The sequence below is a fragment of the Papilio xuthus genome, unplaced genomic scaffold (assembly GCF_000836235.2).
Source record: "Papilio xuthus unplaced genomic scaffold, Pxut_1.1 DF829758.1, whole genome shotgun sequence".
In the NCBI taxonomy this organism is placed as follows: domain Eukaryota; kingdom Metazoa; phylum Arthropoda; class Insecta; order Lepidoptera; family Papilionidae; genus Papilio; species Papilio xuthus.
This window is the reverse complement of record NW_013528891.1, coordinates 3329986-3350858: the sequence shown is the minus strand read 5'-3', so window position 1 is coordinate 3350858 and position 20873 is coordinate 3329986. Positions and strand designations below refer to the sequence as shown.

The following is a 20873-nucleotide window of genomic DNA, read 5'->3' as shown; positions in this document are numbered from 1 at the left end:
TATATATTTTACGATGTAACATATGTAAAATAACTACTTATATTTAATCAGTCCATGTATGAGACAATACACATCACTTAATTCATATACCGTGGGTTTCCGAGACCAAAATCCCCGTTTAAAACATATTGTTATCTCTGTTTTGTTAAAGATAATAACAGGGATGACGATATGTTTTATTTTTCTCTCAGAAACCAACGATTAATACTTTAGGCACTTTAATTCAAGTTCATACACTAAGAGGGTCGGCGGGCGGAGCCATACAGTTGCCATCGGGGTAGCGTTTCTTAAACGCCGCTATAAGATCTGGTTCCACTAATCTTACACCATCCACTTGGTTACCTAATGTTATCCTGTTGATTTACACGAATAGACTAAATAGACCGTAGAGAAAGATACAAATATAGTATTCAGGGTGTAAGAAAGAGAGGCATGCATTAACTTGTAAAAACGACATGTATACAAAAGCTCCTATTATCCATTGCTTGTTTTATTCGACCATGCTATGAATTCTTATATATTATAATTTTACTTACCAATTAGGTTGAACATTGTGCGGTCGACCGAATAATTCTATTTTCCTTGTGCCTGGACTTAATCGTTCTATAAAAGATATAAAATCATGACATAAAAAAAAGGATTGACAGATGACGATGCTAATTAAATTTTATATTATACTAGCGTTCGCCCGCAACTTTGTCAGCGTAGAAAAGAAAAATTGCCTATAACATGTCCAAGTGTCGCGCCCCATCCGTAAGTCCCGTCAAAATCCGTCCACCTGTTTCCCGTTTACCCGGAACAAACACGGCCTTGCGGACAGTCATACAGACCTAAATTTGAAAAATTAATACATTACGTGTACGAAGTTTATTTTATTAATATTAAGTTATTTATGTTTACCAATAATGCCGTATATTTCATCCGGCTTGTGTGAAGTGGCTCTTACTTCGGCGACAATGACGTCACAATCGAGACCTCGGTTCAAATTCTCCGGGTTGCCTTTCATGCCAACCTGTAGATTACAAAATTATTTTCGTACTGTAGCTGTCATTCATTTCTTTACTTTTATTTATATCATGAAGCAGATATCTGTTTTATAAAATCACTAAAAAGTTAAATATCGTATCGTTAGAGCAGGTCCAGGTGGTACGACCGCCCAGGGCGCCGGTTAATAAGGGGCGCCGCAGGCGCCATCGTCGCATACAAAGGGACGCCTGTGGTGCCCCCTAAAATATCTTTGGAAGATTTCCGACGACACCAAAAAAAAAATTGGACGCCGAAAAATCTCGCGCAGGGCGCCGGAAATTTTAAAACCGGCTATGTTTTAGGTACCTCTGTTCACTTAATTTAGTCTTTTACTTGAGAGGAAGGATAATCAGGCTAATAGGAAGGTGTTACCAGACAGTGTTCTTTGCCGTGGTTGAGCCAGTGTCCAGTACGTCCAGTGCGGATGATGCGCTGCAGCTGGTTGGTCTTCACCCAGATCAGCTCGTCCACGCGCTCGTAGCCCCACAGCTTGAGGCATTCGCGGCCCAGCTCCATTGCCCTGTACATCATCACCTCACTATACCTCCCCACTGAGAGCCTCCGAGCCTACCCTGAGTCAATGACCAGGCCATAGTCAACGCTGACGCAGTGCGGGTTGACTTCATACATATCTTTAAATTTCTTCTCAATGTGCATGCATCATGATGTAAATCGAAAATCAAATTGGTATATGACAGGATTCGAACACAAGATCTGCAGATTACATATCAAGTGCACAACCCCTGAGACACCGACGCTTAATTATTTTCATTGAAAAAACAAAGACAAAATACCGTTTTTTTTTTTAAATCTGAATCTGGAAGTTATAAAAATATGACTAACGATTTTGATATTTCAAGGTCTTTTACTTCGATTTAATTATCAAAAATAAATGGAGAATGGAAGGGGTAGAGATACTACAGGATAGAGACATAAGTTAATGTCCTTTTTTATATACACGTGTTATTTGCCATTGTATGGAAAAAAATAGTTGCAAACCTTCCGGTGACCCAGAGGAAGATGAGTCCGCTGTCCTGCAGCTGCGGAACACCGAGGCAGCGCATCTCGTCATCCGACATGGTGCCGTACGGCAGCTCCATGTGAATATCCCATGGTGGATCCGCCATTATCACTGCGAACTTGCCTAACAATAATATAAAACGTAAAATTTTCACATTTATAATATTAATAAAAAGTAAGATTGATTAAATTTGATTTAAAAAATAGCTGTCGCCCGCGACTCCGTCCGCAGGGAATAAAAAAAAAACATAATAAGTAGCCTACATTTTCTTTCAGACTATGTTCTATATGTATGTCAAATTTTATCAAGATCCATTCAGCCTTTCCGGGATACATTCAAACATCCGTCCATCTAAACATTCGCATTTATAATATTCATCATCAGCTCACTATACGTCCCCACCGAGGGGCTCGGAGCCTACCCTAAGTTAAGGATGATTAGGCCATAGTCAACCACGCTGGCCAAGTGCGGGTTGACTTCACACATATATTTGAATTTCTTCTCAGATATTTGCAGCATCACTATGTTTATCTTCACTGTCAGAACGTTGGATAAATGTACATATGTAAATGGAAAAACACATTGGTACATGGCTGGATTCGAACCCAGTACCTGCAGGTTACAAATCATGTGCTGTGTCACTGAGCCACCGACGCTCTCTTATAATATTAGTAAGATGTAATTTGAAGTGAACAAACACTTAGAAGACTTACCTAAAAACGTCATATCCAAATATCTCAGATCACATTGTATCCACTGCGGAGGTGTTAATGTCAACACTCCATCTGGCTTCGGAACTACTGTTGCACCTAAACATATACAAACAATAGTATCAAATCAAGCGTCAATAGCCTAATGGTTAAGGGTACGGATTTCCGATCACGAGGCCTAGGGTTCGAATCCCGCCATTCGACTGTTGTCGTAAACCATATCCTAGCACAAGCATAGAGCTTTGTTGAAATGGTAAAAGAAATATTAGTAAATTTACAAAAAAAAACTGCTAATATTTTTATTACATATTGCCATCTCTTTGATTCTCTTTGACAAAACAGAGACAACAGTATACATACCCAAAACGAACCCATTTTTGGATACTTAATAAAATACATAATATCAAAGCAAAATAATCAATATTTGTTCTTAATAATTAATTTCTTAGAATTTTCGCAGATTTTCTCATAGTATTGTAGCATTTTAGAATCTCGATGAGTTGCGCCTATTTTTGTATTTTAATGCCGTGGTACTCTTCATACATTTTTTTTACACAGTAACAAGTCAAAGTTGGTCAAAAGTTAAAATATTCTAAAATTTCAAGGATACAGTCAGTTATTACAGTCGAATGAAGGGAGAAACCTCTATAAAGTCCGCTATTGAGTCCGCTCTTGGTTCGACTTGAACTCTGGTTAGAAAGAAACCTCTATAAGCTAGAAATTCAAGTTATAGAGAAAATTCTATAAGGGAAACATTCGGGTTGGAGAAAACCGTATAAGTGATAAAAATATCGCGATCCTTGGACTCTAGCTTATCTAAGTTTAAATGTAATATTTTTGGTATAAAACAAACATTCATCATCATCATCATCATCAGCTCACTATACGTCCCCAGTGAGGGGCTCGGAGCTACCCTAAGTTAATGGTGATTAGGCCATAGTTAACCACGCTGGCCAAGTGCGGGTTGACTTCACACATATCTTTGAATTTCTTCTCAGATATGTGCAGCATCACGATGAAGGAAAACATCATTTATCTTTAATTATAATAATAATTTAAAACAAGTATATTTTTGGTTGGATGATATGAAAGTTTATTTAATTTCTCACCATTATGTGAATTTTTGGCAGTTGGTTCGTTTGTTGTTTTATTCGTTATATTAGGATCCGCGTTATCCACCTCGTAATGAACGTATCTGGAAAAAATAAAAAAATATTAGATGTGACTTTCGTTTATCAAATTATTTTATAATATACAACTATGTTTGATACTTTTGTCAATATAAGACGTATTCGATGATGTTTGATCGTTTATATGTCGCTAAAGAAAAAAAAAAATCATATTTAGTGGAAGGAAAAAAACATGGTGGCAAAATCCTTGCCAACACCAGTATGAGCTCTGTTAAATTCTGTTCATAGATTTTCCTCTTGCAGTTCGTGAAATAATTTAAAATATGGATGAATACATAGTGCCACAAAGTGGAAAAAGTCATAAAAATGTTGGCGCACATATTGCCTCCACCAGTAAAAGGGTTAATACAGCGCATATGTGGATATTTCAATACTATACAATAACGAAAATGAACGAATACATCTTCTATTTTAGTTTTTTTTATATCTTAAGTTTGCAAACGAGCAAGCGGCTACCTGAAATCACTGAAATAGCGAGGTGACCGTTGCCTACAGACATACACAATGGCATATGCGTTGCCTACCTTTAAACGACTGAGGAGAGGATATATATATGTATATATATAGCGGACCCGACAGACGTTGTCCTGTCTACACGTCTTTAATTTGAAAATTTCAAACTTTTTTTAATAAGCTAAAATTCGAATATTATTTAAAATTTGACACTGCGATGGTAGCGCCGTCTGTCGGATCCAATGTAAAACATTCCAAAATCAACAACTACTAATAAATTAAAAATTAATTAAAAAACATTGTCCAGCGGACAAAATTGTGAATCTAAACCATTCCCAGATCCCCTTGAACATACACAAAAAAATTCATCAAAATCGGTCCAGTCGTTTGAGAGAAGTTCAGTGACATACACACTCACAGAAGAATCATATATATATAGATAGATAGATAGAAAAGATATTACAAAACATTTTTTAACACTTACTTGCAACTGTCCATATGGAAGCAAGTATTCAAAAAGGAGCAATCTCCCAAAGATTCATCCGTATGACTTTGTATGATCTTTTTGAAGTGTAGCTTTTTGCACTCATACTGCACCCCAGGCTTGTCTGACTTCGCGTTGCGTACGCACTCCGCACGCGTCCCGTGCGGACAGAATTCCATTACTTGAGCCCCTATCACAAATATTACATGAAAGCAAAAACGTACATAAAGCTATTTTTATTAAAAACTAGCTGTCGCCCGCGACTCCGACCGCGCGGAATTAAAAAAAAAACTTAATTAGTAGCCTATGTTCATCCATGCTGCCATTCTGTTGATACCTTCAAACAAACATCCATCCATTCAAACATTCGCATTTATAATATTAGTAACATATTTTACCTCCTTGACTTTTAAACTTATCTGCCAAAGACTTTTCCTTTGCCGTTGGTTTACTTAGGAGATCCATTATCTCCTCACCAACTCTTTTTACCGCTTTCTCTCTGCTTGACGGCATTGCTAATAACGACTGAAAAGATACAATAAATTGTAATTATACTACACGTCATTTAAACTCTTAATTGGACAGGGGAGGGGATGTACAAGAAAGGGATATGTCACCTATCTAAACATCTCTGCTTAGTTGAATGCACTTCATATGTTTTCCTTATTTAAATAGGGTGGGAAAAAGACTATATCTTTGTGTAGGGACAAAGATATAGTCTTTTTCCCTTCATTTACAAGGGACTCTAACGACTAATGTAAATGCGCTCTAATTTTAACTCACCATAATATCAGTATCACCTTTTGCGGTCTTTTTGTCATCAGTTACGTTTTTGGCAACTTTGGGATTTGTACTTTCATCTGTTGTGTCACCTGTGCAAAGTATTAAAAAAAACAAATTAGTTATCATGAAAACTACCATTTCTAAAAAACTATAAAAAAATCTAGATTTCTTTTTTTGTTTAAACAATAAAAGCATTTTCACTTGCAACAAACACTACATATTCTATGTTTCCATAACTTCCCGAGGGATACATAAAAAAAGGCAAATGTTAACTGCTAATTGCTATTTCCTATAACTATCACACTAGGCTAAGCTTATGTCATGAGGATTATATACAGTACAGATGAGTTATCAGATTAAGTTTACTTTAGCAGATTTAAAATCATGTTATCCCCAAGTTTGGCATAGGATTTAGAAGGTTTCATTTTATAAAAAATCTTATAAAAGCAACAATTAATTATAAAACCTTTTCTTTTAGCTGGAGCTGATTGTTCTTCTATTAAGGCAGTCAGTACTGCACCCAGTCTCACAGATTCTGCACTGACAACTTCAATTTCTGCATCCATTGCACCTTCTAAGCGTTCCTTGATGCTGTAATAAGACAAAAAAGTGATGAATCAACAGAGAAGGGGACATATAGGAGGAGGAAATATCCTACATGTACATCCTCCGTTCATTATAGATAGGCAATGCATCTGCAACTTTTTAACTTGTTTATTTTGGTGAAATTAGGTATTTTCAAGAAAGAATAGGCTTTTGCTAAATAAGTACATATATTTTGACAAATCAATTAACACATTGATTGACCTGGAGAAGCGAGAGTACAGACAATTGCAACATTTTTCTCGCTTATAAAGGTTTTTGTATAACACAAGTTTCTCGCTTAAGCAGGCTGTCCATCAAAAGCGGACATTGACTCTTTCTTATCCATGTTCAACTGTATTAATTAATCATTAATAGTAGATAGTATTATATTAGAGAAAGACATTTTATTTTTAACTACAGAGTAGCTTACGTGATTAACTTCTGTGTTGCAAACTTCTGTAGTAAGCTGGCAACAATTCCAGTATCAACATCACCTAGGCCTGGTATCAATGCACTGGCTGTTGCTGGTAATTGTAGCTGCATGTCGGACAGTACTTGTAACAGACGCACTTCTAAAGATGCTACGGGAACTGGCAGCTTTGGTTTCTCAGTAACTATAACAGTAACAGACTATTTCAATGATGAAATTAAAAAAAAACCTTTAATAGTAAAAATTATAGGAAGCAATGATGATGGAAAGTACTAGTTTAGGTGATGCAAATAAAAAAATGAGACTTTAACTGAGAAAATTTCAATAATTTGTATTTCAGTATGAAGCTTTTCTTCATGATATACTTTAGTCGAATTTTTATTTTTATACATTTGAGTGTGGAATTAGCAAGCTTTGACATATAATTGCTCGTTTTTTAGTATCTGACCATGGCATTTATTCATCTCTTGGTGTTACACTGTTTATATAAAACAAAAATAATTTCTACCTTCACTTTTTTGAGCAGCTGGACTGGAAACAGATTTCTCTTTGCTACATGGTGAACCTTCCCCTTTCTCGTTCACGAGAGTCGCGCCCAAAATATTTTGCCGTTCTTTTTTACGTTTCTCAAGCTTCTCTCTAAGACTGTTCCTCTTGCTCTTCACAGCTTGAATTTCTTCCCAGGCGTCAGACATGACTAGGATAAAAACAATTACTGAGCGGTAAGGGAAGCAGACGACATAAATTATGTTTTACGAATAGGTTAACGTTTGTAAAACATATACTTAGACAACAGCAACAATGTTATTGTGTTGTAAGTACTATTTCTATATAATTTACTATTAATATTTACTCCATAACTTTAAAATTGTAACCTCACAACAACGTAAACAATGACAATGACAGTGACATTCTTAGTTTACAGCCTGTCAACAAAACTCATCAAAGTAGCAACTTACCAGTAGAAAAAAAAGTTCAAATACTAATGTTGCCAAAAAAAACAATCTTAAATAAACTTTTTTTTTAATTTTTGAGGGTTCATTCGTATTTCGAATCATTGTGACATTTGATTTATGTGTTAATTTAAAAGTATTCTAGTCAATAGTGCAAAAATCAAATTTCTTTTACTTACTTTTCTTGAACTATGAATTTTGCACCAGAGTTAATAAACCATTCTCAAAAAGTATGTGCACTGTACAAAACGGCACTGAGATTGATCGAGTCGTATTATTATCCTAGGTGAGAACATTTATTTTATATGTATAAAGTAAAAAGTAAGTTAGAGTCGTAAATATTTATGTGTAGTATTATTTAATCTCGGCTCCCATCGGTCTTAATTCGACCTTAGTTCATAGAAATAGCTTTATACGTCTTTCTCTACAGTAACTTTACTTGCGTCAAATTTCATGTCTGCGATTCACGCAATTATCTTAGTACACAAAGTTTTCACTTCTATTAACATTATGATAATCTTTCAGATATGTTATACGTTATCACCAAATTCTTTTGAGAAAGCGATTTGATGATAATAAATGCGTTTGCGATCCTAAGGAGCAACGTCGCCTTTTGTGGGTAGGGGAGCATGAAGCTTTCATGAAGAAAAACCCTGTATTCCTTGGACGATGTAAGTTCAGCTTTATTGTTTTTTTTTTTTAATTTTAGGGCCATATAACTTTAATTTTTTAAAATTTAAATTGTATGTATCTTTCCTCATTAGTTAATAAGATAATGCAGTTCAATATTTTTTTGCTTTGTAGTTTCAAAATCGCTTGGACGTGCAGGAGGTGTAGCTTTTGAACGAGTTGTTGAACCACCGGACTGGGTTATGGATTACTGGCATCCATTAGAAAAAGCGCAGTATCCTCAATATTTTGCTACTCGAGAGTGCCGGAAAAACCAGTTCATCAAGAAGTGGCAAGCTGGTATTTTGTAATGAGATTGATAATGTGTCTTCTTTCTTGAGCAAAATATAGAATAATCCTTAAACCTAAATTTTCTTTTAATTTTCACATGCTCATATTTTATAAGCTGTAAAAACGGGCTTGACAGATTGCGATACGACTCTGATAAATGTCATATTGACAAGGAATTTATCCACATGCATGTTTTGATTTTTTAATTACGAATATTCTCAAAATTTAGATTAATTTTAATTGGAAATGGCGGGGAATTCTGAAAAAGAAACAAAAATGCCTATGACTGATACGGAGCGGTTGGAATTGTGTCAGAAATTAGATCAAGAGCTTGATGATTTTATAAACAGTTTGGAAAGGAAAAGGTATACAGAAGGATGGCCGGAAGATCGATGGGAGGTATTATATATTTCCCTAAATAAATAATAAACATAATTAATTCATATTATCTTGATATTCGACAAGAATATAGTGCTTTTGGTGACCAAAGTAACCAAAGTAACTTGATTTTACGTCGTCGTTTTTTCTTGTACCTTATGTGAATTAACATCTCACTTGTGTAAGAAATACATAGTGTATACATACATTCGCAATGTAAATGAAGAGACTTGAAGTACAGAGGTTTCCCTCAATATTTTTTTATAGGAAGAAATGGATAAACATCCATTTTTTATGAAGAATAATCCTGATGGTGATGTAATGTCTCCGTTAGCGGAAGGTTTGGCAAAACTTAAATATGATCCTGAGGAAAACACGCCATTGGAATTGGCAAATAATTATAAAGAAGATGGCAACTTTAATTTCAAGCACAAGAATTATCGTTTAGCTATTTTAGGGTGAGTCAATCTTTTTACTAAACATATAAAATTATTCTATTTACTTTTTATAATGATGTTACATTATTTACAATATTTATTTTGTGCCTGTATTTGAAGCAGAATTGACATGAATTCATTAAAAAAAAAAATAGCTTTTGGTTGGGTTAGTGGGGTAAAAAAAAAATCTTTTACAGATACACAGAAGGTATTAAAGTGAAGTGTAATGATCCTGAAATAAACGCAAGCTTATACAACAACCGTGCAGCTTCACACTGGCATTTAAAAAACTATAGATCCTCATTGTATGATAGTGAAAAAGCTTTATTATTTAAGCCGGAACATACAAAAGCGAGACTGCGAGCAGCTAAAGCAGCTTGCGAAGTAGCCAAGTACAATATTTGTATACAACACTGTGAGAAATTACTATCACAGAATAACGATAAAGAAGTTGTAGAATTATTAAGTCTGGCAAAAAAGAAGAGGTTGATACAAGAACGAGATGAAAGGAAAGAGAAAAGAAAAACAAGTAAGAAGGAAGAAGAAAGGGATGAGATAATTAAAACGATTATTGAGCGTGGAATTAGAGTATCCAATTGTGAAGACGAAGATGATATAGATTTATCTAAATTAGAACCGTGTTTGCCAGACTCGCAAGACTGTATGGTGCATTTAGAAAATGGTATATTAAAGTGGCCAATACTTTTAATGTATCCGGAATATCAGATGACAGATGTTGTTAAAGCTTGTCCGGAAAATGTTCCATTGTTGAACCAATTGGAACAATTATTCCCAGCTCCTTGGGATACGAATAAACAGTACAATGTTTGGACTGTTAATGTATATTTTGAAGGTTATGATAAAATGCCACATGTGATTAATCCAAAGAAGAATTTGGGTGATTTGTTAGTGACGAAATATTTTGAACTTAAAGCCGGCACCCCAGCGTTTTTTATTTTGCCCCGTGGAAGTGAAATTGAAAGTAGATTTTTAGAAGTTTATTTATAGATTAAAATGAAATATATTATTGTATAATGACGGCCAGTCTTCATCTTTTATTTTGCTACAGTGATACCCTATTTTATAAAACTTCCGTATCATAAAACAGTTAAGAATAAAAAATAGCTAAACTCAAGTCTGTCATGAAATTATTGCTGGAGGTCTAATTTTAGTCCTCTTTCCCTATCCACCCATTTTCTTATAAGGAAAGGATGGGAAGTGGAAGTGGATTTTAAGGATGAGAGGACATATGGGAAGGAAAAATATTCTCTTTCCGTACATCGTCCGTTGATTAAAGGTAGGCAAAGCATTTGTTATTGTCTATGGGCGACGGTCGCTTCGCTTTCTCAGCGATTTCAGGGTGGTTAGACAAAGTCCGTTCGCTCGGAAGCAATTCTATAATGAACTTCAAAAATCTATGGAACTGACAATAACTTTGGATAAGTCACGTCATCTTGCATCACTTCCATACATTTCTGAAGTTCGCTATGGGATCGCTTCGAAGCGAATGCATTTTGTCCAGCCCCATTGAAACCGCTGATTGTGGTGGCCGCTCGCTCTTTTGCCACCTTATGACATATAAAAAAAATATAAAAAAATATTGCACGAATTGCGATATCAACTAAATATTTAAGTAATAAAATATTATCAATTATAATACATTTAATAAATAATTAAGTATCAATATCCGCGTCTTCGTTGTCGTATGTTTGATGTGGATAGTACGGTCCTGCTGATTCAAACGGACTCTTGGAGTCAAGCAGGGACGGGTACGGATGATGAGGTAGTGTACCCATCCATTGAGGGTACCAGTACAGACCCTGAACATAGGAAAATATAACCACAATCAAATTTTTTTAAAAGTATAGCAGGTTTTCTAATTAGAAGTCATCTGGGGTTATTCCACTCACGTGAGATCGGCGCATAAGGTTTAGAAACCTTAGAGTTTTAGCTTAATTTACGGCCTGCCTGTCGTTAACCCTAATTGGGATTTACTAACAATATTATATATCTCTCTCTCTCTCCTCCTTCTCTCTCTCTTCGGTCATATGATGCCCACTGCTGCACGGGCCTCAACCAATGTCATAACGATGATAGGTCCCGCATCCAGGATACTCCTAACAATATTATCATTTTAAATCAACTAAAATTACCTTATTGCCCGCTGCGTTACAAGTAAATCTGTCGTCGTGAAGTTCCACCGCGTCCAAATAACTTTTACCGGCGATGGAACCGTAGTTCGGAGGGTACATAAAAAGACAGCCGTCCAAGTTATCTGAGAAGGAAGTTTTTAATGAGGCGAAGCAGAGATTCTTTCCAATGTTAATTACGAACAGAAAGTTCTTCGCAACAATCTTGACTATTCATTTCATCTTCAACACGTTTACTGCTAGTGACATTTTTACTTACTACATTGGCCTTGCTTGCCTTGCGACTAAACGTCTTAAGGGGTCTGCCAACACTTTCACATCATCACTACAGACTTAAATATTTTGTGTGGTACTTACTATCATTCAATTTCTGTTTTAATTCTACTTACATGGTACCGTTATGTTTTCATCTTCGTCGACAATATCTGGAGTTGGTGTTGGCTCTATATATGGTGGTATTGGGTCTATGCCGGTCCCAGGGTCGCCGGGTATTAAAAATGGACCTAATATGAAAGAATTAAGAGTTTAGTTTGCTATAAAAAGTTCACTTTTAAGAATATAATTAAACATTACCGCCGTAATGGTTGGTGTAATTCCATTCGCAGACATGATGGTCACACACGAGGGGCGTGTGATGTTCCTTAGTATAATATGTGTGGCCGTTTGGTGTAGTCTAAAAAAGTAAATAATTCTCTAGTAAAAATTTTCTGATTTTGATTCTAGCGTATTTATCAGACGTTCATTAGCATGGTGAGTTGACTTTCTTAAGAAATAACCTTAGTGGCATTGAACGTGTTAATAAGGCAACAAAAGGTTAACATACCAACAAATAATCGTAATGTCGGTATCTAAGACCCTGTATGTTGAAATCCAGTATGAAAGAACCAGACGCGATGATGCAAGCTGTAGCCGTGAGTGGTGGTAACTTGTACATGATGAGACCGCACTTCACAATCGCTTTGGGTAACGTCACCACATCTCTTTCGTTTTGTACCAGCTTCTTAAATGGAAATCTAATTGGGAAATAAATGAAGATTAAAATTTGCTTTTAAAGTCTGAAATGTCAGTGATAAAAATGTAAATTACCTGAATATACATATGCCTATATGGCACTCCAACCCATGTAGGTAGTTGTCGGTAGGGAATGACACACTGGGATCGTCTAACAAGTAGTACTTCTGCTCATCATGGAAGTGTAGAAAGCCAAGGAAGATGAAAGAGCGATCCTTGCAGTAAGGTGCAAGACCTCGTCCCATGTTGTAGATGTCGCTGTAGAGCTCTGATATGAACAGGTAAACGTTCTTCCCGCAATAGAATTCTATAATTAAAAATTGAATTTCTGTAAGGTAGCTGCAAACCTTTGAAACAATAAGAAGAGTTAGGCAGGACAGAATGATTTAAGTACCTTCTTTTCCTTACATCTTTACGAGTTAAAGTAAGCAGAGCCGCGTGCACCAGAGGAAGTCTTCGTTACGACTTTCATGATTGGTATGGCTTTGACTTTTCGTAAGAAACTAAATTGAGTCAGCGGTACAGAAACTGTGCCATTTACCTTGGCTGATATAAAACTCCATGGGCACCGGTCCTCCTGTATACGTGGCCTTCCTTTCCGCAGCGATTGAGTTGTGGTTCTCGTACATCGTCAGCATATTATCGATTACGTCGTCGAGAGTTATTAAAAGCACCTATTAAGCATTTTGAATTTAGAATTTGAAAAGTACAGCCGAAGATTTGGAGAATGACATGAGTGTTCAGTGGGCCTAACACAAATATTTGAGTCAATCGCTTTCCTATCGTCGCCATCAATTATGTCAAGATTAGTACGAAATTTTTGACGAACTTTTACGCTAGATTTTACAAATTTTGTTCATGTCGATTTTAAGTTTAGTAACTTGGATGACTTTTTTATTAGATCGTGTTAGAAATTGCCGTTGCCGTTGTGTCCATTTATTTTTATTTGGTAAAATATTTTTAATATACCTTCAGCTCTTGAATATGGAGTCGGATGAATCTTCCAAGATGATCAGTGGCGATATGTATTCGTTCATTGATTATATACTGCAATAGAATAGATACTTTTATTATAATCACTAGGTGTCGCCCGCAACTTTGTCCATGCTGAATTAAAAAAAATTAGTAGCCTATGTGTTCTTCCAAAGTATGTTCTATATGTATGACAAATTTCATTGAGATCCATCCTGCCATTCTTAAGATACCTTCAAGCATTTATCCATACATTTAAACATTCGCATTTATAATATTAAGATTTGACCATAACTTGGTACAAGATGAAACGTATAGTTTTAGTCAAATACCTGGTCTTCAGCTGTTTTGATACGCATCATCTCATTCTGGTATAGCCAAAGGTTGTCCAGTTTGTCTGTAGGATCGTGTCCATAGATTTCGAACGCATCTATGATCATTGCTAGTGTGATATTCTCGTTGACTCCGATACAGCATGGATGACGACGGATGTCGTACGGTATCTGTAGTTATTACAAACCTTAATTCAAAATAATAGTTATTTCACTTTTATACAAACACGTCATTGACTTTTTTTTAACACGGAAGCAAATGCGTTACTCCTTTTTTGGCCTTATTTCCGTCGGGTATCCAAAATGCATAGATATTGCAGAATCTATGGATACGGTTGCTCTATTGACTTTGTTTAAATAAACAAATGTTAGAATGGCTGTCACATACTTGGATTCTTGACGAGCATAGTGACCGTTCTTGCAAATAGTTATGTTGCATTATTATTATAATTATTCCAGCATAGTGAGTGCAGTATATTTAAAAGTCAAAATATTGTTTAAGTGTCAGGTAGATTATATATTTTTAAATATACAAACCGTTAACTGAATCCAGGCCACACATAATACAAATAGCACGCAAGCGCGAGTAAAGGCGTCCATGTTGTCAGCATGGCGACCAGGTAAAGCATTAAATTCCCGCCAATTACGTAATCAAATTTAAATTTTATTGTATTTTTTAATACTGGCAACCTTGCCATTGCAAAAATAATGAAGTCGTTAAATTTATTGCGAACTTTCATTGCCTCATAGATGAAAAATTATTTAGATTAAAAAAAATAACCAACCAGTACTTTGTTGATTTCTGGCGTTAACTTCTAAAATCTTCGTTAAACAGATATTGCTATCTCTGTGCTATCAAAGATAATGACAGGGATGACGATATGTTTTATAACAGAAACCCACGGTTAGTAATGGACTACTCTCAGATTAATGAATTCATTCCTTAATACAGATTTCTTTTATTACCTTTGTTTTCCGAGACCAAAGTCCATGTGTGAAACATATTGTTATCTCTGTTTTTACAAAGATAATGAGAGGGATGACAATATGTTTAACGTTTCTCACGTGGCTGTTGGTTGTAGAATAGAGGTTAAAGATATTTGTAAATGAAACAACACATTTGGAATAACATTTTGTATTGATTTAAATACACACTTAGAACTCATTTTGACGATACACTAATATTGTGTACGTTGATTATTGCGTTTTTACACTAAAATACTTCACTCGAATACAAGCACTACTTAACACTTTCAATGCCATTAAGATTTTAACACTTTAATACATGGTTAATTAACTTTACTCGCAGTACCAGTTGGCGGCAGTGAAAGTGTTACCAAAACATTTTAACCTATATTGGAAGCACAATTGATATAATTCCTAACCCTTTAGTAATATGAGGTGTACAGTACATATTTTTAGGTTACATAGCTTTATAAACCAACCAATCAACCAACCAACCAACCAGCTATTGGGTGTTTACCGTTGGATGTTTACCGTTGGGTGTTTACCGTTGGGTATTTCCCGTCGGGTGTTTCTCGTACCGTTCAATCGCCCCAATTGGAATATTTCTTTCATACACTGAGTATTAATCGGCGAAATTTATCTTAGAATAATACAATGTTCTTTTTAATGATAAAATTAACAGCAGTATAAAAGAACTGTTTTAAGAAACATAAAACGGTCCGAAATTTTTATTATAGTATTTTTTTCTTTTCAACCACTATATAAACGAATTATACGTTTCACATTTAATAGATATTTTGGAGTTTTTCATATTTTATCTGCACGACTAATTCAAAATTGAGAATATTGTTTTATTGAATAAACCAGTGTTTGACAACAAACCCACCTGATAGTGGCTATGTGACCGAATGGTATATTTTACATTTTTTTATGTTATTAGAGTGGTAACATTTATATTAAGATTATATTTATTACTATGATATGATCAACAACAATATAAATATAATTATTACAATTGGAAGACTTTTTTTTTGTAATCTTAAGTGTACGTAAAGAAAAGTTAATAATCTATTGCACGTAAATTAAATATAATTTTAACGAATTTTCGTTTACAAAATTATCAAAAAAATAAAATTATTAAATGTTATAAAATAAGATAATATATGTAAATATAAAAAGCTTATATTACAAAAAAAAATTAATTTCGCAGTTGCTTATTTCACTAGTAAAAAATAACAAATCTTTTAAAAATACATACTGTATATAAGTATACATATTTTGTAAATATTCATCCATTTAATAAATATTTGCATTGCTTAATTGGATTTATATATGTAATCTTGCGTTATTGTTTAAAGGTTTCAATTATGGTTGCCAGGTCTCCAAACCTAATAGCCGGACATACCATTTTTGCCGGACATTTGAGTATAAAGGCCAGACTTTATTGAGAATTTTGTCTCAGTATTAGTAGGTTTAGTAGTTACAATAAAATTGTATGTCAAATCACTTTTGATTGCGAAATGTAAAAAGCATAACAAACCGGACAACATGACACATATTATTTTGGCTGGACATGCAATCAAAAAGCCTACCCATGTCCGGTTTTATCCGGACGCCTGGCAACGCTAGTATCAATAACGAAATACATATATTAATTTTATGGTAATTTTTATAGCATAATATTTAATAAATATATCAAAAAATTTAAACGCATTATTATTGGAAGGTGTAAAATATAATATTCCAAATAACTTCAAAACGCGCAATTAAAATGTCTAAATCTATAAATATTATTTACGTTATTACAACTTTAATATATTTTAAATGCAACGCGAATATTTCAAATATTTACTATATGTAATTTGACTAAAATACCATTAAATATAGCATATATTTTTCAACTGGAAGACTTCGTTGTCAAAGGACAATTAATGCTTATTTCCATTAAACAAATAGCCGCGCGATTACCACGTACTTACTCCCGCGATAGTGGAAATAGGAGATAAACCAGCGAATCGCTGCCAAAGTCGCGCGGCCCTTACTGGAAATTGGATTTAACACTGACTTTTGGAAGACATTGGATTATTTATAATTTTCGTGTACAATTATAATTTTAATTTTATATACATACATCTATAAATTGGAAGACATGTTTCAAATATCAAGTACAACAGTTATTATTGTCATTCTTATAAGTCTAAGCTAAGATATAAACATTAAATCACTTTTGTCTAGACAATAACTTTAAACGACAATCTTGGAAACGAAATACAGCGTCTAGTAATAGTTCAACAACTTAATACTATACGATATTAACTGTTTTGTAATTAAAATGGCAAACCAATCTTGAAGGCTTTGACGAGAGCAGAGCCTGAATCGTACATGCCAATAATACCGAAAAGAACACCAAGACCGATTATAAAATAATCGTAAGCGATAGTAGTACTTTCCAGTTGATTGCCCTTCAATTTAAGATGGAAATATGCAGGCCATATGAAACTCAACATGGTACCGGTGAAGCTGCCGATGAAACCCATCAATATAGCGAAGTGGGGAATGAAAATCGCCATCAGAACTGTAACTACTATAACACCTAATCGCCAAGCTAGACCCCAAACTTTCAACTCACCATCCAAAGCGTAAATCGTAGGGAAAAGTGTTTTAGGTTTGCCCCGAAACAGAGCTCGTTCTAGCAAATCACATGCAGCATAATAAGGTAACGGGTAACTAAGCACCGCTTTTATAACAAGAAAGAAGTTCACCAGCCCTTTAAATCCAGCCGAACGTAGATTGTTGGTAATCACTTGCTGGGTATCATTTTGGAATGTCAAAAAACATAAGTATCCGAAGATCGATTTGAAAGCGGCAGCTGCGATATGCGACCAATTCAACATCCATTCGAATTTGGAACGATCCTCTAAGTTACCTTCCAAAGTGGGTAAGAATATCTGTGAAGTATATGAGAAAACGATCACACCCAAACTGATTGGGAAATTCTCGAAATCCAAATTCCATTTTACCTTTGACCAGCCCCAATCTCCAATGTTAAGAATGCAGTATCCAAGTACGATCGCGTTAATAATCAAATGGCTCATGGTGCACCAGAAGGACAGCATACTGACGCTTTTCAAAGATTTCAGAAAAGCTAGTGGCAGAAGGAATATTCCTATCAACATCATCCAAGAACGTGTATCTATAGAACCATCGGGGAAGGTTCCAATCATCAAATCACCGCAGACAACAACATAAAGGATACAAGTCATCAGAAGTTCGATGATTTGAGCTATATTAACTATTCTCGCTCCGTATTTTCTACCGAAACATTCTTTAGCGATCGAGACGTAAGAATCACGGACTCTCACGCGTTGGCCTGATACAGGATCATCTTCGTAAAGGCATTCGACTAAGATTTTCCCGGTGTAGCAGCAGATGTGTGCGATGCCGATCATTGCAGCGATAGCCCAGTAGCCTCCTTGGAGTACAGCAAAAGGCAGTGACACCACAAACATACCCTGGGCGAAAACAAAATAATATACAGGCGCATTCTTACCGCTGGCCAAAGTTCACTTTTACCGTATAAATCTTACTAATATAATAAATAGGAAAGGTTGTGGGTGGATGAAAGATGGATGGATGGATGTTTGTTTGAAAGTATCTCTGGAACGGCCGAACGGATTTTAATGACATTTGGCATACGTGTAGATCATAGTGTACAAGAACACGGAGTCGCGGGCAACAGCTAGTAGAATAGAAAGATATAATGTATAAGAAAGTGGGATAAAAGACTCTGTAAGATTTTATGTATATTAACTTACTTGGATAGCATTAGTGACGTTCCAGGCAGCTTGATACTCGTTGATCTTAGCACCTGGTTTTCCACCACCCTCTTCAAAACCCCCCTCTTCGGATGATGCATAGAAATCCACACTCTGCATGCTTTGAGTTCTGGAAAATAAAGGAGTAAGGAATAATTTGTATTCCCATTTTGAATTCAACTCGATCAATTTGAATTAGCAGAAACAATAAATGAAAAAAAACCGATGAGTGAAGAAAAGTCGTAACTTTCTTAAGATTTCTTCTAAGAATTCTTCATTATGGCTATGAGTTTGGGTTATTAAAATGGATGTAGAAGTCAGAAACATTCCGATAAGTCCCAAAATTACTAATTTTATGATTTCTTCATTATAAAAAGAGAATTTAAAAACAGTCGTAGTTTTTACTGCTTAAATTTAAAACTTTGGAAACATACCTTGGTGCACCATCTTGTTGTGGGTAAGTGTTCTGATAACTGGTGAAAGAGTCCTCAGCCTGAAGTTCTCCGCTGAGGAACGGGTTAGTTGGATTCGTCGACTGGTAAGTTGGGGATGTGGTCTCATTCATAGTCGATAACTCGCAGCTTTCACCCATGTCTGTGTAAAAAAAAATAATTAGTAGTATTAACAGTTGTCGATATAAAAGTGGCTGATCTGTTTCTATTTAGTTTGATGACGATGAAATGATATAAGCTATTAAACTTGTTCGAGGAAAATTGTGATTAAGACCTAATGTAGTATGAACCAGAATTACGCAATTCAATTGAATTCAAAAAAGGTACGGGATTTTAAGTCACTGCTTTTCCTAAGATATATGGTCTTCAAGAGCGTCGCTGGCTCAGGGGTTAATCACTTGACTTGCAACCTGCAGGTCCGTGTTTCGAATCCCGCCTTGTACCAATGTGTTTTTCGATTTTCGATTTACATATGTACATTTATTCCGACGTTCTTACGGTGAAGGAAAACATCGTGATGCAACCTGCACATATCTGAGAAGAAATTAAAAGATATGTGTGAAGTCAGCCAATCCGCACTTGTCCAGCGTGGTTGACTATGGCCTAATCACCCTTAACTTAGGGTAGGCTTCGAGCTCCTCGGTGGGGACGTGTGATGATGATGATGGTCTTCAATAAGTTTTAGTAAGATTTTGAAATTAAGCCTTTTCAGAAACTGACTACAAAGTTACATACATAGTTTTGCATAGTTTTACATACCAAGGTTTGCAAATCTGACATTCTGAGGGGGCCGCGAGGATTGTCCCGGCTTGTCAGGAATCTGCTGCCTTACTGTCTGCATCGCCACGTCCAGAACGTTTTTCAAAGGAGGCATCTTAATACGGCCTAGATTCATCATCTTTGCCACTTTTGTTACCGCGATATACTTTAAATATATATTTTTCAATAAGAATATATAAAACTCCACTGAATTTTCTTATATTTTATAAATTGACTTTTGGAAGACGTCGATTTAATACTAACATTAATTATAACAATAATTTAAATCTAATTTGGAAGACTTCTTTTCACTATCACCTTTAAATTTATGTTACATTTTAAATTGGCTTTTCGATGACAGCCATTTTGATTTTAATATCATTCCCCGATTCTCGGATCTTTATTTTATTGCACTGATGCCAATTTTTGGCTTTTTTTAGAAGTTTTATTGGATTTTAACCATTTTAAAATGGTTTTTTCTTATGAGAGATGCTCTCTGTGAGGTGTATCGGTTTTGTGGGAGGACCCCAAAGGTCTGCGGCGCGGAAAATCTGCGCGGAGAATGGATCGATAGTGTGGAACGAATACTCTTTCTTGGCACAACTCGACCCGTAACAATAATATATAGGTTATTTGTTATTACGATGTCAATTTTACGCTACGATATACAATTGAACAAGTTCAACGTTAATTCTACCTTTTCTGTTCGATAGATGAATGAGTTTTGTCGAATAAATGATACATTTTTAATTTATATTATGTTTTTGGAACTTATTTACTTACTATAGGCGTCTATCGTCTAAGCCTTTTTAATGTACAGTCAGCTACATAAATATGCATACATTATGTTTTCTTTATAGGCGAAGGAAGGAAACGAGCAACGGATCGCTTAAAATGATTTAATCCAACGTATTCACTAATTGGTCAATAACATGAAATCATAAACGGAAGCATACGGATTGGTATATTATACGTATTTAAGTAGCTAACTGTACAGCTAGAGCAA

At 35.2% G+C, this 20873-nt stretch overlaps 5 protein-coding genes across 6 annotated transcripts; 2 read left to right on the top strand and 3 right to left on the bottom strand.

Annotated features, from left to right (window-relative positions):
* Positions 1-7562, bottom strand: Mettl3 (methyltransferase like 3). Of its 2 annotated transcripts, none has more exons than XM_013326203.1 (13): positions 7191-7562; positions 6683-6866; positions 6134-6258; positions 5668-5756; positions 5283-5409; positions 4885-5074; positions 3867-3952; positions 2761-2856; positions 2026-2170; positions 1399-1546; positions 901-1012; positions 537-603; positions 1-353 (listed from the first exon to the last, which is right to left on the bottom strand). In XM_013326203.1, exons 1-13 carry the CDS (start codon positions 7375-7377, stop codon positions 230-232), a joined length of 1680 nt encoding a protein of 559 aa, XP_013181657.1. In that variant the 5' UTR covers positions 7378-7562; the 3' UTR covers positions 1-229. The 2 variants fall into 2 exon arrangements, with proteins under 2 accessions (XP_013181657.1, XP_013181664.1); XM_013326210.1 differs by having other exon boundaries at positions 6683-6863.
* Positions 7563-7735: 173 nt separating this feature from the next.
* Positions 7736-8667, top strand: LOC106125384 (NADH dehydrogenase [ubiquinone] 1 beta subcomplex subunit 9). The gene is made up of 3 exons (XM_013322606.1): positions 7736-7921; positions 8161-8306; positions 8440-8667. Exons 1-3 carry the CDS (start codon positions 7827-7829, stop codon positions 8613-8615), a joined length of 417 nt encoding a protein of 138 aa, XP_013178060.1. The 5' UTR covers positions 7736-7826; the 3' UTR covers positions 8616-8667.
* Positions 8668-8751: 84 nt separating this feature from the next.
* On the top strand, positions 8752-10455 carry Dpit47 (DNA polymerase interacting tpr containing protein of 47kD). Its single transcript, XM_013326846.1, has 3 exons — positions 8752-8994; positions 9241-9431; positions 9608-10455. The coding sequence occupies exons 1-3, from the start codon at positions 8842-8844 to the stop codon at positions 10416-10418; spliced, it is 1155 nt and encodes a 384-aa protein (XP_013182300.1). The 5' UTR covers positions 8752-8841; the 3' UTR covers positions 10419-10455.
* Positions 10456-11083: 628 nt separating this feature from the next.
* Positions 11084-14533, bottom strand: LOC106118205 (uncharacterized). The gene is made up of 10 exons (XM_013312813.1): positions 14413-14533; positions 13876-14046; positions 13541-13618; positions 13113-13245; positions 12647-12878; positions 12384-12573; positions 12134-12233; positions 11950-12063; positions 11564-11685; positions 11084-11230 (listed from the first exon to the last, which is right to left on the bottom strand). Exons 1-10 carry the CDS (start codon positions 14473-14475, stop codon positions 11084-11086), a joined length of 1350 nt encoding a protein of 449 aa, XP_013168267.1. The 5' UTR covers positions 14476-14533.
* Positions 14534-16686: 2153 nt separating this feature from the next.
* Positions 16687-20636, bottom strand: VGAT (vesicular GABA transporter). The gene is made up of 4 exons (XM_013326822.1): positions 19868-20636; positions 19091-19250; positions 18657-18786; positions 16687-18353 (listed from the first exon to the last, which is right to left on the bottom strand). Exons 1-4 carry the CDS (start codon positions 20004-20006, stop codon positions 17169-17171), a joined length of 1614 nt encoding a protein of 537 aa, XP_013182276.1. The 5' UTR covers positions 20007-20636; the 3' UTR covers positions 16687-17168.
* Between the last annotated feature and the right edge of the window lie 237 nt (positions 20637-20873).

Bases quoted from the DNA above. Each gene is read 5' to 3' on its own strand.
- Mettl3 (XM_013326203.1), bottom strand. From the start codon at position 7,377: ATGTCTGACGCCTGGGAAGAAATTCAAGCTGTGAAGAGCAAGAGGAAC. The intron at 6,867-7,190 runs GTAGAAATTATT...TTACTGTTATAG, and splicing joins AGCTGCTCAAAAAAGTGAAG to TTACTGAGAAACCAAAGCTG. The intron at 6,259-6,682 runs GTAAGCTACTCT...GTCTTATTACAG, and splicing joins GCAACACAGAAGTTAATCAC to CATCAAGGAACGCTTAGAAG.
- LOC106125384 (XM_013322606.1), top strand. From the start codon at position 7,827: ATGAATTTTGCACCAGAGTTAATAAACCATTCTCAAAAAGTATGTGCA. The intron at 7,922-8,160 runs GTGAGAACATTT...ATAATCTTTCAG, and splicing joins GAGTCGTATTATTATCCTAG to ATATGTTATACGTTATCACC. The intron at 8,307-8,439 runs GTAAGTTCAGCT...TTTGCTTTGTAG, and splicing joins CCCTGTATTCCTTGGACGAT to TTTCAAAATCGCTTGGACGT.
- Dpit47 (XM_013326846.1), top strand. From the start codon at position 8,842: ATGGCGGGGAATTCTGAAAAAGAAACAAAAATGCCTATGACTGATACG. The intron at 8,995-9,240 runs GTATTATATATT...ATTTTTTTATAG, and splicing joins GGCCGGAAGATCGATGGGAG to GAAGAAATGGATAAACATCC. The intron at 9,432-9,607 runs GTGAGTCAATCT...AATCTTTTACAG, and splicing joins TATCGTTTAGCTATTTTAGG to ATACACAGAAGGTATTAAAG.
- LOC106118205 (XM_013312813.1), bottom strand. From the start codon at position 14,475: ATGGACGCCTTTACTCGCGCTTGCGTGCTATTTGTATTATGTGTGGCC. The intron at 14,047-14,412 runs GTTTGTATATTT...TAATAACTACAG, and splicing joins TGGCCTGGATTCAGTTAACG to ATACCGTACGACATCCGTCG. The intron at 11,686-11,949 runs GTAAGTAGAATT...CTTCCTTCTCAG, and splicing joins TGAAAACATAACGGTACCAT to ATAACTTGGACGGCTGTCTT.
- VGAT (XM_013326822.1), bottom strand. From the start codon at position 20,006: ATGATGAATCTAGGCCGTATTAAGATGCCTCCTTTGAAAAACGTTCTG. The intron at 19,251-19,867 runs GTATGTAAAACT...TTTTTTACACAG, and splicing joins TGTCAGATTTGCAAACCTTG to ACATGGGTGAAAGCTGCGAG. The intron at 18,787-19,090 runs GTATGTTTCCAA...TTTATTTTCCAG, and splicing joins CAACAAGATGGTGCACCAAG to AACTCAAAGCATGCAGAGTG.